The sequence below is a fragment of the Macadamia integrifolia genome, unplaced genomic scaffold (assembly GCF_013358625.1).
Source record: "Macadamia integrifolia cultivar HAES 741 unplaced genomic scaffold, SCU_Mint_v3 scaffold522, whole genome shotgun sequence".
NCBI lineage: Eukaryota > Viridiplantae > Streptophyta > Magnoliopsida > Proteales > Proteaceae > Macadamia > Macadamia integrifolia.
The window spans coordinates 110,837-124,601 of record NW_024870471.1 but is presented as its reverse complement, the minus strand read 5'-3'; the positions used below and the strand labels follow the sequence as shown (position 1 = coordinate 124,601).

The window sequence follows — 13,765 nt, the reverse complement described above, 5'->3', positions numbered from 1 at the left end:
CGTTAGACAAGTGTAGTGGGGTGTTTCAACACCCCCGATGTAGATAAGTCACTTGAGCTTATTTTATTGCAAATAAGCCTTGGGTTGTGTTATATATGCGTTGGACCTTTGATCCCATGAGTTTTCTTTGAAATTGGTCACTTTAATGGGCCTAAAATATGGGTAGAAGGTAGAAAACAAGATTTAATTCACTAGTTTAGTTAATTGCTATTTAATTCAATAAATGCCTTTTAGGTCATTAGTTTGTTGTAAAGTCCAATATGGACTATTAGTTAGTTAGTCCTACTCCATGTTGGAGTCATAAAGTCAAGTTCTAGTCCTATTTTGAATTCCTAATTGTAGTAAGAGTGTCTAGTCCTATTGGGAAACTAGCTCCTAGTTGTAGTAGGAGTGTCTAATCCTATTGGGAAACTAACTCCTAGTAGTAGTTTGATTGTTATTTTGCCCTCTATAAATAGAGGAGCCTATGTATTTATAATTTCAAATTTAAATGAATAAATTATTGAGTGATTGCTCTTTAGCTAAAAAAATATTATTAAGAGGTGAGATGCCTAAACCTTTGAGGGGGTGTGATACCCAAAACCTGAGGAGTGAGATACACATTCCTTTATTCTCTTTCACCCTTCTCAACCATCCATCGATTCTTCTTTTTCTATTTTTATTTTCTGTTTATTGTTATTAGAAGTTCAAACATGTTAAAGCACACAAAATCAGAATCAGCCAGCCAAAGAGTTCTTGTTCTTGAAGCCAATCGACCTTCATTGCTACCCAAGTTTGAGATCTGATTTGCAAATCCTTTGGAGGACTGATTCTACACTCTAAGAAGATCAATCGATCCTCTCTTGAAGATTATCTGAAGAAGACAAGTTGTTGTTCCTGTAGAATTCTTCACATTCTCTCTCCTATGTCTGAAAATCAAGAAAGCGCATAACTCCATAACCAGCCGTCAGAAGCCCTTCATATTTGGGGGTTTTTGTACCCTCCCTAGGGACTATCTACACCCAAAAGTGCAGCTCAATCGGACTCCCATAGACCTGGCCGCACCTTTCTCTCTCCAGCTCTATAGAAGGTCTTTCTCACTCCTATCGGGTTCGTTTTGGGCTGGTTTTGCTCCTATATAGGTATTGTATCCTTGGGGGTTTATTTGATGGTCTTAATTATTTGTTTCCTGCTCCTATTTCTATTGTTTAGGGTTATAAACTGCTGGGGTAGTTTCTTGTAATCTACTCCTGCATTACCCCCCCCCCCCAAAAAAAAACAAAAAAAAAAAATACAATCATAATAAATTATAACACCCCTTAAACATAATAATATGTAAAGGCATCCAAAATTACTTAGTTGGAAAACAAATAAAAATAACATGATCACTCTAGTATCATTTATAGAATTATTTGTATGGTATGACAACAATGTAACAAATAGAAAAAAAAAAAAAGTATATATATATATATATATATTTTTTTTTAGGAGGGGGGGGAGGCCGGGTGGAGAAAGAAATTGATGCGGAACCGGGTTCCAAGAACAGGAATCGGATCGCTTATGGCCCACAAGAATGACCAAAATCTCAAATTTAATGGTTGAAGGGTATTCTTGTAATTTCAGAAACAAGCAGGGCCTTAGAAATAATTATAAGGTAGATGGGGTAGTTCTAGAACTAAAACTTTAATACAAAGGCTTATTCTGAATTTTACCAAAGAGAAAAGGAGTAATGGAATATAACTTTTGGGAACAAGGGCTTAATTGTAATAACAGGAAAATTCTTTTAAAATAAAAAAAACCTGTTCTTCTTCTTCTTCTTGTCGTGAGAACCAGAAACCAGCGGACAGAAAAAAAATTCCGATCGGTAGAACTCCTTCGATAGGGCTTGGTTTGACCTGAAATTCGAAACGAAGGTTGCCAGCCTTAAAGTCTCTTGATTCCGGCAGATAGATATCTCAAACAGCAAGCTTCAATCAGGTAAAACAAGTTTTGAACTTCTCCAGGCGGCAAGCAAGAGCCCGATCTGAATCTGAGATCGATTTCTCACAGCAGAACCAAGCTTGGGAGGAGATCTTCTAGGGTTTGTGTCGCCTAGGAGGTAGCAACCTTCGGTCCAAATCTCAGACCTGATCGATGGGTTTTCAAGGTTCAGCAACAGGTTTTGTACACCTGAGATTACCGCCCAGAACAGAGCATGGACAGCAAGCAAAGAAGGAAAAAAGAACCAAGAGAAGAAGATAAGAGAGGGAAAAGAAGATTTCAGAGAATCAGGGAGGGGGGAAATAGCCCACGGCAGCCATGGTTTTCATACCAAATTTCAATTCTTCAAAAAAACTTCAAATCTCTCTAAAAACTCCATTGATTACATGTCCAATATAAAGGAAAAATCAGACAATTAATGGCAACTACTTGAAAATAGAAACTAATCTATATAGCAACTAAATAAAAATCAAATCTAAATTAAAATACTATCAAACTAATTTCTAAACCAAAAAGGAAAGTAAATAGTAAAATTCTCAAATCAAAGAGATCCCTTCCATCGCCCAACTGCATCAGCTCTCCCGGTCTTAAAAGAACTCGACTCCGTCGAGTTAGGTCGTGCTCCTAAGATTCCCTCGTAAATTGCTCGCCGATGAGGTGGCACATAGCTCGAAACAGAAAATGGGAACATAACACCAAGAGGAGGGTGAGTAGGCTGACGTGTCACTGGAGCTGGAGTCAGTCGGTGACGTGGCATGTCTGATAATGCATGTGGCCTCATTAAGTACATACGACCTCCTTGCTTCACCTTGATGGTGTTCTGTGCACCATTATAGAGAATGCCTGCATGTCCCTGCCAAGGTCGCCCTAGAAGAATGTCGCAGTGTGCCAATGAGGTGACCAAACAGGTGACATGGTACTGTAACGGCCCAAACTGTAGGTGTACTCGAACAACTGCAGTGGCCTCTTCTCGAGCTGTGGGTCCAAAACCTCGCACATGAATCTTCTTGAAAAGCTGCTTTTGTGGAAGGTTGTGTGCTCGAACAAATTCAGCAGATATGAAGTTTGCTTCTGCCCCAGTATCAACAACTGCATGAACATCAGTATGGTAGGAGCCGTGCAGGAGAGTACCCTTCTGTCTGAATAGAGGAGCCTTATCAACTAGTTTATTCGAAAATGATGAAAGGCTAGCTGAATGAGCTTCTACATCTTCATCTTCATCATTGACAATATCATCGTCTTCGAGGGGATAAGGATATAAATGAGATTCATCTTCACTCTTCTCTGTCGGCTGCTTCTCAGCTACGTTCACAGAACGAGTCATGTTGGGACACTTGTTGGAATAGTGACCCTTCTCGCCACAACTATGGCATATGATATTCTTCACCCCAACACTATCCTTGTTGAACTCTGACCTTTTCTTTTCAACTTTGCGAGCTTCAGGTTTCTTTTCCTCCATACGTGGTGGTCTATGAACTGAAGGAGTCTTGAGCATACCCTTCTAATAAATGGACTTCTCTTCAGCTGTCTTGGCATGAGCCGCTGCCACATCAACAGACCTGAAATCAGTGTTAGCCAACTCAAGTCGAATCTCAGTACTTAATCCACTGATATATCGCATCACCCGTTGCTGGTCTGTTTCCTGAAGCCGACACCTTGAAGACAGTTTGTGAAATTCGAGGGTGTAAGAATCCACATCTTTGTTCCCTTGTTGCAAGTTAAGTAATTTATGGAACATTACCTTTTCATAATTAAGGGGAACAAATTTTTCAGTCAGGATCTGCTTCATGACCTCCCAATTGATAACGGGTCCAAGTCTTCTGACAAACCTTGCATGTAGTACATCATCCCACCATGAACATGCATACCCAATAAACTTGGTGATGATGAGTTCACACTTTTTCACATCTGGAAGAGACTTATACGCAAAAATTCTCTCCACTTTGGTAAGCCAGTCAAGAAATTCCTCAGGTCCATTTTCACCACTGAACTCGGGAACCTCAACTTTGATGCCATAATCTCTGTCAGAAAATTGCCGGGTAACATCCTGGGGAACAACTGGATCAAGTTGCTGCCTCTGAGGTGTGTCTTCGATCCGTAAAGTGTTGAGCTGAGGAGATAATGTAGAGGATCCTTCTTCAGCTCGCTTGTCGGACCTCCTCATAAAGGCAATCATCTCTTCCATAAACTTATCAAACTTGGCTTCAGTCCTCTCAAGCCTAGCATCAGTATTCTGTTGGTTCTCGGCTAACTCACGATATAATTTGTGCAACTCAGCATTGGTGATGTGACTTGCCATGGTTAGAAAATTGCAGGAAAATTTGCTCTGATACCACTTGATGCGGATCCGGGTTCCAAGGACCGGAATCGGATCGCTTATGGCCCACAAGAATGACCAAAATCTCAAATTTAATGGTTGAAGGGTATTCTTGTAATTTCAGAAACAAGCAGGGCCTTAGAAATAATTATATGGTAGCTGGGGTAGTTCTAGAACTAAAACTTTAATACAAAGGCTTATTCTGAATTTTACCAAAGAGAAAAGGGGTAATGGAATATAACTTTTGGGAACAAGGGCTTAATTGTAATAACAGGGAAAATTCTTTTAAAATAAAAAAAAAAACCTGTTCTTCTTCTTCTTCTTGTCGTGAGAACCAAAAACCAGCGGACAGAAAAAAATTCCGATCGGTAAGACTCCTTCGAGAGGGCTTGGTTTGACCTGAAATTCGAAACGAAGGTTGTCAGCCTTAAAGTCTCTTGATTCCGGCAGATAGATATCTCAAACAGCAAGCTTCAATCAGGCAAAACAAGTTTTGAACTTCTCCAGGCGGTAAGCAAGAGCCAGATCTGAATCTGAGATCGATTTCTCACAGCAGAACCAAGCTTGGGAGGAGATCTTCTAGGGTTTGTGTCGCCTAGGAGGTAGCAACCTTCGGTCCAAATCTCAAACCTGATCGATGGGTTTTCAAGGTTCAGCAACACGTTTTGTACACCTGAGATTACCGCCCAGAACAGAGCATGGACAGCAAGCAAAGACGGAAAAAAGAACCAAGAGAAGAAGATAAGGGTGGGAAAAGAAGATTTCAGAGAATCAGGGAGGGGGAAAATAGCCCACGGCAGCCATGGTATTCATACCAAATTTCAATTCTTAAAAAAAAACTTCAAATCTCTCTAAAAACTCCATCGATTACATGTCCAATATAAAGGAAAAATCAGACAATTAATGGCAACTACTTGAAAATAGAAACTAATCTATATAGCAACTAAATAAAAATCAAATCTAAATTAAAATACTATCAAACTAATTTCTAAACCAAAAAGGAAAGTAAATAGTAAAATTCTCAAATCAAAGAGATCCCTTCCATCGCCCAACTGCATCAAGGACTATAGGAGTTCATAATGGATGGTACTGTTGGTGGTAGTAGTGGGAGTGATAATATAAGCACGGTTGCATATGATCCATCCAAAGACCCAACCAGGAAGGCCAAATCAAATGACCTTAGGTGGAAGTATGAGTATTGGCCTGACCTTTCAGACAAGAACCTTGTTAAATGCACTCTTTGTGGAAAAAAACCTCAAGTGTGGAATTAAAAGGTTAAAGCAACATTTGGTGGGTGGATATGGAGATGTTGCTAAGTGTACCAAGACAACTATAGCGATTGCTACAGAGATGAATGCAGCTCTTATGCGCAATAAGAAGAAAATGATGCAAGACATTTTGGATGATGATGATGTTGATGTTGATGTTGATGTTGATGTCGATGTTGATGTTGATGTTGGTGCTGGTGCTGATGCTGGTGGTTATGTGGATGTTGATATAGAAGTTGAAGGTCAAAGACAGTCAGGTAGGACTTCTTCTTCTACAACCTCTAGACTTATTCCTAGCTCTGGGACAGCTGCAAAGAAAAAGAAAGTAGTCATTCAGCCACAAGTAAGGGGCCCCATGGATGCTCATGTTAGACGGACTCCTGAGCAAGTGGTTGCTGAGAAGCATCTTAAAGGTAGTACTCAGACTACTATAGAGAACCGGTTTAGATCAGCGGAAGAAAGAAAGAGAGTTGATAATCACATTGTTGACTGGGTTTATCAGTGTGGTATTCCATTCAATGCTCTTAAGTCAAGGAGGTTTGAGGTGATGGTGGAATCTACTGCACAGTATGGGTCAGGATATAAGCCCCCAAGTTATCATGAAGTGAGAGTGCCATTGTTAAAGGCAACAAACGATAGAACTGCAGAGATGAAGAATAAATATGAAGAGTATTGGAAGCAGTATGGGTGCACTCTAATGACTGATGGGTGGACAGATAAAGAGGAAGGCATTTAATTAATTTCCTCGTCAACTGTCCAAAGGGGCCTTATTTTATGGTATCTATTGATGCATCTAGTATATCTCAAACTGCAGAGAAGTTGTTTGAATTGATTGACAACAAAGTTCAAGAAATTGGTGAGGGCTATGTTGTGCAAGTTGTGTCAGATAATGCATCGGCTTATAAATTAGCCGGTATAATGCTGATGCAGAAGAGGACAAAGCTATATTGGACTCCCTGTGCAACGCATTGCATTGACCTGATGTTGGAGGAAATAGGATTCTTGAAATCTAATATGAATGTGATAAGGCAAAAAAAGTAACCAACTTCATCTCCAGGCACACGCATTCTTGATGCAATGAGGGCTAGAACAAATGGGAGGGATCTGGTGAGGACAGCAGCTACTAGATTTGCAACTGCATTTCTGACACTTCAAAGCTTGTTAAAACATAAAGATGACTTAAGACATTTGTTTATTTTTGAAGAATGGGCTAGTTCTAATTTGGCAAAGACCGAGGCTGGGAAGAAAGTGGTTGAGACGGTGTTTGCTGAAGCATTTTGGAATGGTGTGGAAAATTATCTTAGAGCTTCAAAGCCACTTCTTACTGTCTTGAGTATTGTGGATGGTGATGAGAGGCCTTCTATGCCTGAGGTCAATTTGCCATGGATGAGGCAAAAAAGAAAATAAAAGAAAATTTTGGGGATAGAGAAAGGCAATACAAGAAAGTGTTGGATATTGTTAACAGGCGTTGAGAGATTCAAATGGGGCATCCTTTGTATGGAGCAGCACTATTTCTTAATCCTGGAAAATTTTTTTTTTATAAGGAAGGTGATGATGGTGGCTACCAAATTATATCTTCTCTACAGCTTGCATTTAATGAAGTCATTGAAAGAATGATACATGAACCAGCTTTACAAGACAAGATAAATACTCAAGCCACTTTGTATAGATATTCTCGAGGTGGTTTTGCCTCGGATATGGCGATTAGATCACGGGCAACCATGAGTCCTAGTAAGTAGAGTATATTGTTTAGTTGTTTTGTTTGTGTGATATATTAAATATTAATCTAGCAAGTTATATATATATATTTATTTTTTATAGTTACTTGGTGGGGTTCATTTGGAGGTCATGCTTTTGAGCTTTGAAAGATTGCAAGACGTATTCTAGGGCTTTGTTGCTCCTCTTCTGGTTGCGAGCGCAACTGGAGCACATTTGAGTTTGTAAGTAGCTAGGTATTACATCTATTTCATATTTTAGACTTTTTATTTTTGGAACAATAACTTTGTTTGTTGTTCTCTATTGTTTATGAATTCAGATTCATACCAAGAAGAGGAATAGGCTGGAACATCGACGTTTGAATGATCTAGTCTATGTTCAATACAATTGCCGCCTAGAAGAAAGGTTTCAACAAAGGCGTCTTGATAACAGAAATTATGATCCACTTGTGCTTGACGAACTGGATTAGAGTAGTGAGTGGATGATTGACGAGCAAGTGGATGATGTAGTCCATCCTGATGCTGATCTCACATGGGACATTGCTGGTAGAGCAATGGGGGCAACAATGGAGGGGCCCAATCGACCCAGGAGAGCTCAATCATCAACCTCTAGAGGAAATTTGTGCTACACATGCCGTGGTAGAGGGAGGGCTGTTGGGGAGTCATCAGAATCAAATGGGGAAGAAGATTTGGAAGAAGAGGATGATGTGAATGATGACTTTGGTGAAAATGCAAATGCTTCTAGTGGACAACAAAGGAATCTGCCATCTGCTGCTGATTTGTTGGATGATTATGATGATTAAGTTATTTGTGTTTGACTGTTTGAGTGTTTGGATTTTATGTATTGTCTTTAAACTTTAAACTTGACTTTGAACTTGGATGATTAGTTAAGTTTTCTTTTTTTATTTTATGTTGAGTTCATTTGCTATCAAGCTTCATTGCGTCAGTAAGTCATTAATAGCTTAACAGGTTAGCCACTTATCTTATCATTTGATCTATTCTTAGGTTTCCAAATATATATCTCTGATTCATATATGATCTATTGACATATATACCTTTTACTTTATTCAGGTTGCTCACTCACTTCCAATCATTGCTTTCAAGCTTCAGTCACAGGTTAGCCTTTTACATTTTACTTTTGTGTGATGTACATGTTGATTTTTTATGACTTAATGAGTAATGAATTGATGTATAGTTGTATAAGTCAATAATTTATGTTGATATTTGATGACATGATATGGCTACGTTGATTTTTTGATGATTTGATGTTACTTAATGTTTGTTTTATATGTTATAGGGTATATATTCTAGGCTTGTAGCATGCTATAAAAACTTTAAAAAATAGGGAAAATAAAATGTAGCATATTAAATAATTTTAGAAAATAAAAAAATTAAAAAATGACACACAGGCCATTGGACCACCATGGCAACACCAAAACGGGCGATTCATCGCCAAATCGATTAGCCACCCCTCCACCACCTTGGATCGATTTGATGCCGTGACAACTATGGTTGGAAGGGGCATATCGTACCTTCAATTGCAATACCAAGCATCAACATGTTAATAGTGACATTCATATAAAGAAAAGACAATAGATGTTGCCAAAAACATATCCAAGGCCATCCAATCATACGGTGGGAAAGAAGAGACAAGGTTTGGTTTTAGGAAAATAGATGCCTTGAAGGAGTGAGATGGTGGACTGCTGTCCTCAATCATATAGGGTGGGGCAAGGAGCAAAGATGCTATAGTGGCATAATGCTTTCAAGTGGCGGATGGAAAACTTGTTCAGAACCCCAATTAGAAGGCAGCTCTTTTTTATGGGAAAATTAAAAGTCTACAATTTTTGTCTCATCTATGCAGCTATGATTTGAATTGGGAGGAGGAAGATAGAAGAATTTTGCGAAGATGGGGCATGGGGGGAGGGGAGTTTCTCCATATCAGCCTAGTATAGGGTGCTTGCTAGAGGATGAGGAGATACCCTTATTGCAGGTTAAGAGGATTGGAGAACTCATAACTCCCTTCAGAGTAGCTACTTTTTCTTGGGTGGGTGACTTTAGACAAAGCACTTACCTTGAACAATTTTCAATCAAGAGGCAGGTTGTGGAAAAATAGCTGCTGCATATGCGGCAGCGAATATATGGTCCTGGAATAGTGTGCAAATATTTCTAGGAATGGATTATTTGGTCATGTAGCAGAACCCATCTAGCTATAGATCCATGTAGTGGACCCCATCTAGTTGTGTTCTACTTCGTTACTGTTTTTGTCTTTTGCTTCCTTTCACTTTTACCTTTTCTCTTCTTTGTCCTTGCTTGGATCCAAGTAGCCAACCACATTAAGTTGGGATAAGGCTTTGTTGTGGTTTTTGTTGTATTATTCAGTCATGGTGTTGGGATAAGGTTATGTTTGTTGTTGTTGGTGGTGTGGGATGTGAAGCAATGTTCTTGCACTGGCCAAGAAGCTCCTTGGTATTTGATGTTGTAGAATCTGGGCCCACATGCTGACTAGGGATTACAAAGAGAGGAACAAGAAATTTTTTTCAAAACCACTCAACATCAGTCCCCAGAATTTGTGCCAACATCTTACCTTTTCATTTGGCCCTAGCCACTCGAGTTTCTTGGAGTCACTAGTCTTTTGTTTTAATTCATTTTCCTTGCTTGAAGGGTAATCCTTCTGTAAAGGGGGTGAATATATGTTCACAGTTTTGGTTCACAAGCTTTTTGAGGGGCTAATTTTGTAAAGCCTAAAGTATAAATGTACATCATCAAATAGTTTTGAATAATTTTTGCTGCATTTTTTTTTTTTTTTGGGGGTGGGGGGGTGTGGGTGGGGTGTAGGGGGAGGAAGCTGATCCCCTCATAACTTTCAAATCTCTTAAGAGTAACAAAAAGGGTGCACCTGGGAAGATAGCAGATTATTCAAGTCTTCTTGTTCCTTCTGCACATGAATGAGAGCATCACCATATTGAGTAGCACCTTTGGCTAGAATGTCGTCATCTTTGATGTGCTCTCTTCCATATTTGCAACAATCCTCAGATATTTTGGTCCCTGTCTAAGGTAAAGATCAAAGAGATTAAAAGCATATATATATATATATATATTTCTTTTAAACAAGTGGGATGACTTTTTTCACATACAAATATTATTTCTCATCAAAACAGAAACAGATTAAAGCATACTTGTTTTTCCATCTATACAAATATTCTTGAAAGACATCAACAAAATCAGGGTTAGAGATTCCACAATCTTCACATTGAAAGATAAGAAACTAAAAAATATATGAAGAAAGCAAGAATCAGTTTATCACCTATTTCAATTTGCTTGAATCCTATTACAGTAAATGCTTCAGCTGCTCGCACAATGTCCTTTTGAAAATCCTGAAACAAAAAAATGTAAATAACTTCTACTTAAGAAAATAATCCAAACTTGCGATACCCAATACCAGTTACCAGACAGAAGACTTAAGATGACACAGAGCTACATAGGATACATAGAGGTGCAATGAAAGCTAAAATATGTTAATAAACTCAAGTTATAAAAGACTAAAGACAACTTTGAGATCTAGTCTTAAAGAACTTCTATTGAAAAAGAAAATCATAGAGATGAACAAAGCCATATAGATGCTCAAAAAGAAAGGAGCTCGGGAAAACAAACCCATCCACAGTTTCTCGACCAGACAACAGCGTACCAGAATGTGCACAGCACACTGCGTCCACATCAGAGATACAGCTGATGCCATAACCTCACTAGCCACCAAGCCATCCCACTAAAAAAATAGGCCCACCAGCATCACCACAGAGAAGAACATCTTATAGATACCCCCGCACTTGGATAACCTAAGCCCTCAAATAAGTTATGTTACCAAACTTTCATATTACATCTTGACAAGATATTGAAGACCACCCCCTTTGATTCTTAGTCAAACACCTCCCCATGCAAGGAGAAGTGCATATTTTTCCTTTATTTTCAATTTTTTTCCCCTTTCTGGATAAGTTGTGCATCTTGAACTCTTCATTGCTTGAAATTTGTTTGTCGCTATTGAAATATCATTGTCCCTCCATTAACGGTAGGTTGGGGGAGGGGGCCAGCAGAGCACAGTCCAGATAACATCCACGTTTAGAAATGCCAGGAATACACAAATAGGCCGACCATTTTCTGCTTCTTTATTACTTATTTATTTGTTTTGGATCAGGTACAACAAAATTTCATTCCATTAAACAAGAAGAAGATAATTACAATTGATTGCATATCCCAAAACTCCCTCATGGAAAAAACCTAAACGACCTATTGAAGAACAAAAACAGACTCAAAAGACCTCAGTCATACAGCAAAGCATCCCAGATGGATGTAAAACCATTCCTATCTTGCGCCACAAAATCTTTACACAAGCCAACACCCAATCAGTTAAGAAATTGGCAATATCAGCATAAATCCTTCAGAAAATTCTAGGATTGTCTTTGAATCCTTGTCTATTTCTCCCCTTCCATAAATCCAAACAGCTGCACGCTGAAATAAGTTCCATAATATAATGTCTTTCTCACCAAACGAACTCACAAGTCATTGTACAAACAGCTTAGACACATAAAGGCCAAATACAAATGAACTCCCAACAAATTCAGACAATATGTCCACATCTTAACAGCGTAACTGCAAACTTACATGACAATAAGAGATGAATAGCCAAATGGGCTCCCAACAAATTCAGACAATATGTCCACATCTTAACAGCATAACTGCCAAATTACATGACAATAAGAGATGAACTGTGAATTCCTCGTCATAAACAGAAGTAACATCTGTTAGCAAGATACCAGACCTATATAAAGGGCATACACAATGCATGAGGCTCCCATCACTGCGGGGTCTAGGGCGGGTCATAATGTACGCAGCCTTATGCCTGCTTCACAAAGAGGCTATTTCCTGACTTGAACCCATGACCACATGGTCACAATGGAGCAACCCTACTGTTGCACCTATGGATATCCAATGGTTAGGGATTAGAAACCAGGAAGAGATCTAGAATTGCAGGTAAGGAAAAATAGTTACAACTGGAGAAAACCAGATACTCAACTCAGCTAAGTCCTATCCCAAGTAAATGGGGACCACCTGATGCGGATTCGGGTTCCAAAGACTGAAATCGGATCGCTTAGGGCCCACAAGAATGATAAAATATCTCAATTTAAAGGTTGAGTGGCAATCTTGTAATTTCTAGTACAAGTTAAAACCTTTTAGGGTGTAATAACTGACTGGGGACAGGGCTGGAATTAATCCCAAAAGAAAATTCAGTTCTGGAAAATTAATATGGTGATGGGATTAAACTGAAGTACAGTTTTAAAAGCAAAGGGGTTTTATTGTAATTAACAAGGGACAGGGGCTTAGTTGTAATAAAGAACTCACTCTTTAATAAACAAAAGAACCTCCTCCTTCCTCTCAATAGAACACCAGCGGTAACCCAAACTTGTTGGGTATTGATTCTCAGCCACAACTCTACAGTTCAAGCTGGAGCATCATACAAGAAGTTGTAGCAGCATCAAGATTCAGGCACCAACTCCCAACCCCTACTGGAATCGATCAACAACCTGATGGAATCTGAACTGGCAGAAGATAGGGTTCAGCCCAGTTGCAGATCTGTGTTCTTACCACAGAAAATACATGAAGATCAGAAACTCCAAGGAGTAAGTCACCTAGGCACAGGCTACCTTTGACCCAAATCCTAGAGTCAATCGATTGGAGACAAAGCTGCAGTGACGCCTCCTTTTAGCTATGGTACTATCGCTGGAACAGGGTAAGGGAAGAAAACCAAAAAGAAGGAGAAGAAATAAAGGGGAAGTAAAAGAATGGAAGAGAAGAGACTGGAAAATTTCAAAGAAAGAAGAAGAGGGAACCGGCAGCCATGGTTTCAAAAAAAAAAAAAACTTTCAATCAAATTTCTCTTCATCAAGTCTAAAAACTGAGTTCCTCCATCCATTACATGACTAATAAAAGGGAAAAATCAAACAATTAATGGAAACTACTTGAAAATGGAAACTAACCTACCTAGTAACTATAATAAAAATCCAATCTAAATTAAAATACTATCAAACTAATTTCTAAACCAAAAAGGAAAGTAAATAGGAAAATTCTCAAATCAAAGAGTTCCCTTCCATCGTCCAACTACATCACCACCACTATTAGGGAAAAGTGTACAGTACTTCCCCTCCTAATAATACCAACTGGTTACATGGATCCTTTCCTCAAATCAGCTCTATTCAAAGCCATACTTGTTACTAGTCTGAAATCATGCATGTCTTTCCTCACCACTTCTCCTAGAGTCATTTTAGGCCAACCCTTGGCTCTTTTAACTCCTTAAATCTGAATTAAATCACCCATCTGTATTGGAGCATCTAAAAGCCTTTGTTGCACAATGCCCACGCCACCTCAAATGTCAATCTTGTAACTTATCATGTATCGTAGCTACTCCTAAATTAGCCCCAATTTGTTCTTTTTTTTTTTTTTTTTTTTTTTTTTTT

General features: G+C 38.8%; 1 protein-coding gene across 1 annotated transcript in view; it reads right to left on the bottom strand.

Moving 5' to 3' along the window:
• Positions 1-10,116: 10,116 nt before the first annotated feature.
• LOC122069027 (SH3 domain-containing protein 3-like) overlaps positions 10,117-13,765 on the bottom strand; it is a 19,183-nt gene continuing 15,534 nt past the window's right edge. The window contains exons 3-4 of the mRNA XM_042632959.1: positions 10,564-10,633; positions 10,117-10,304 (exon numbers count right to left, since the gene is read on the bottom strand). Coding sequence (XP_042488893.1) covers positions 10,132-10,304; positions 10,564-10,633 — 243 coding nt within the window. The 3' untranslated portion in view covers positions 10,117-10,131. The remainder of the gene's footprint in view (positions 10,305-10,563; positions 10,634-13,765) is intronic.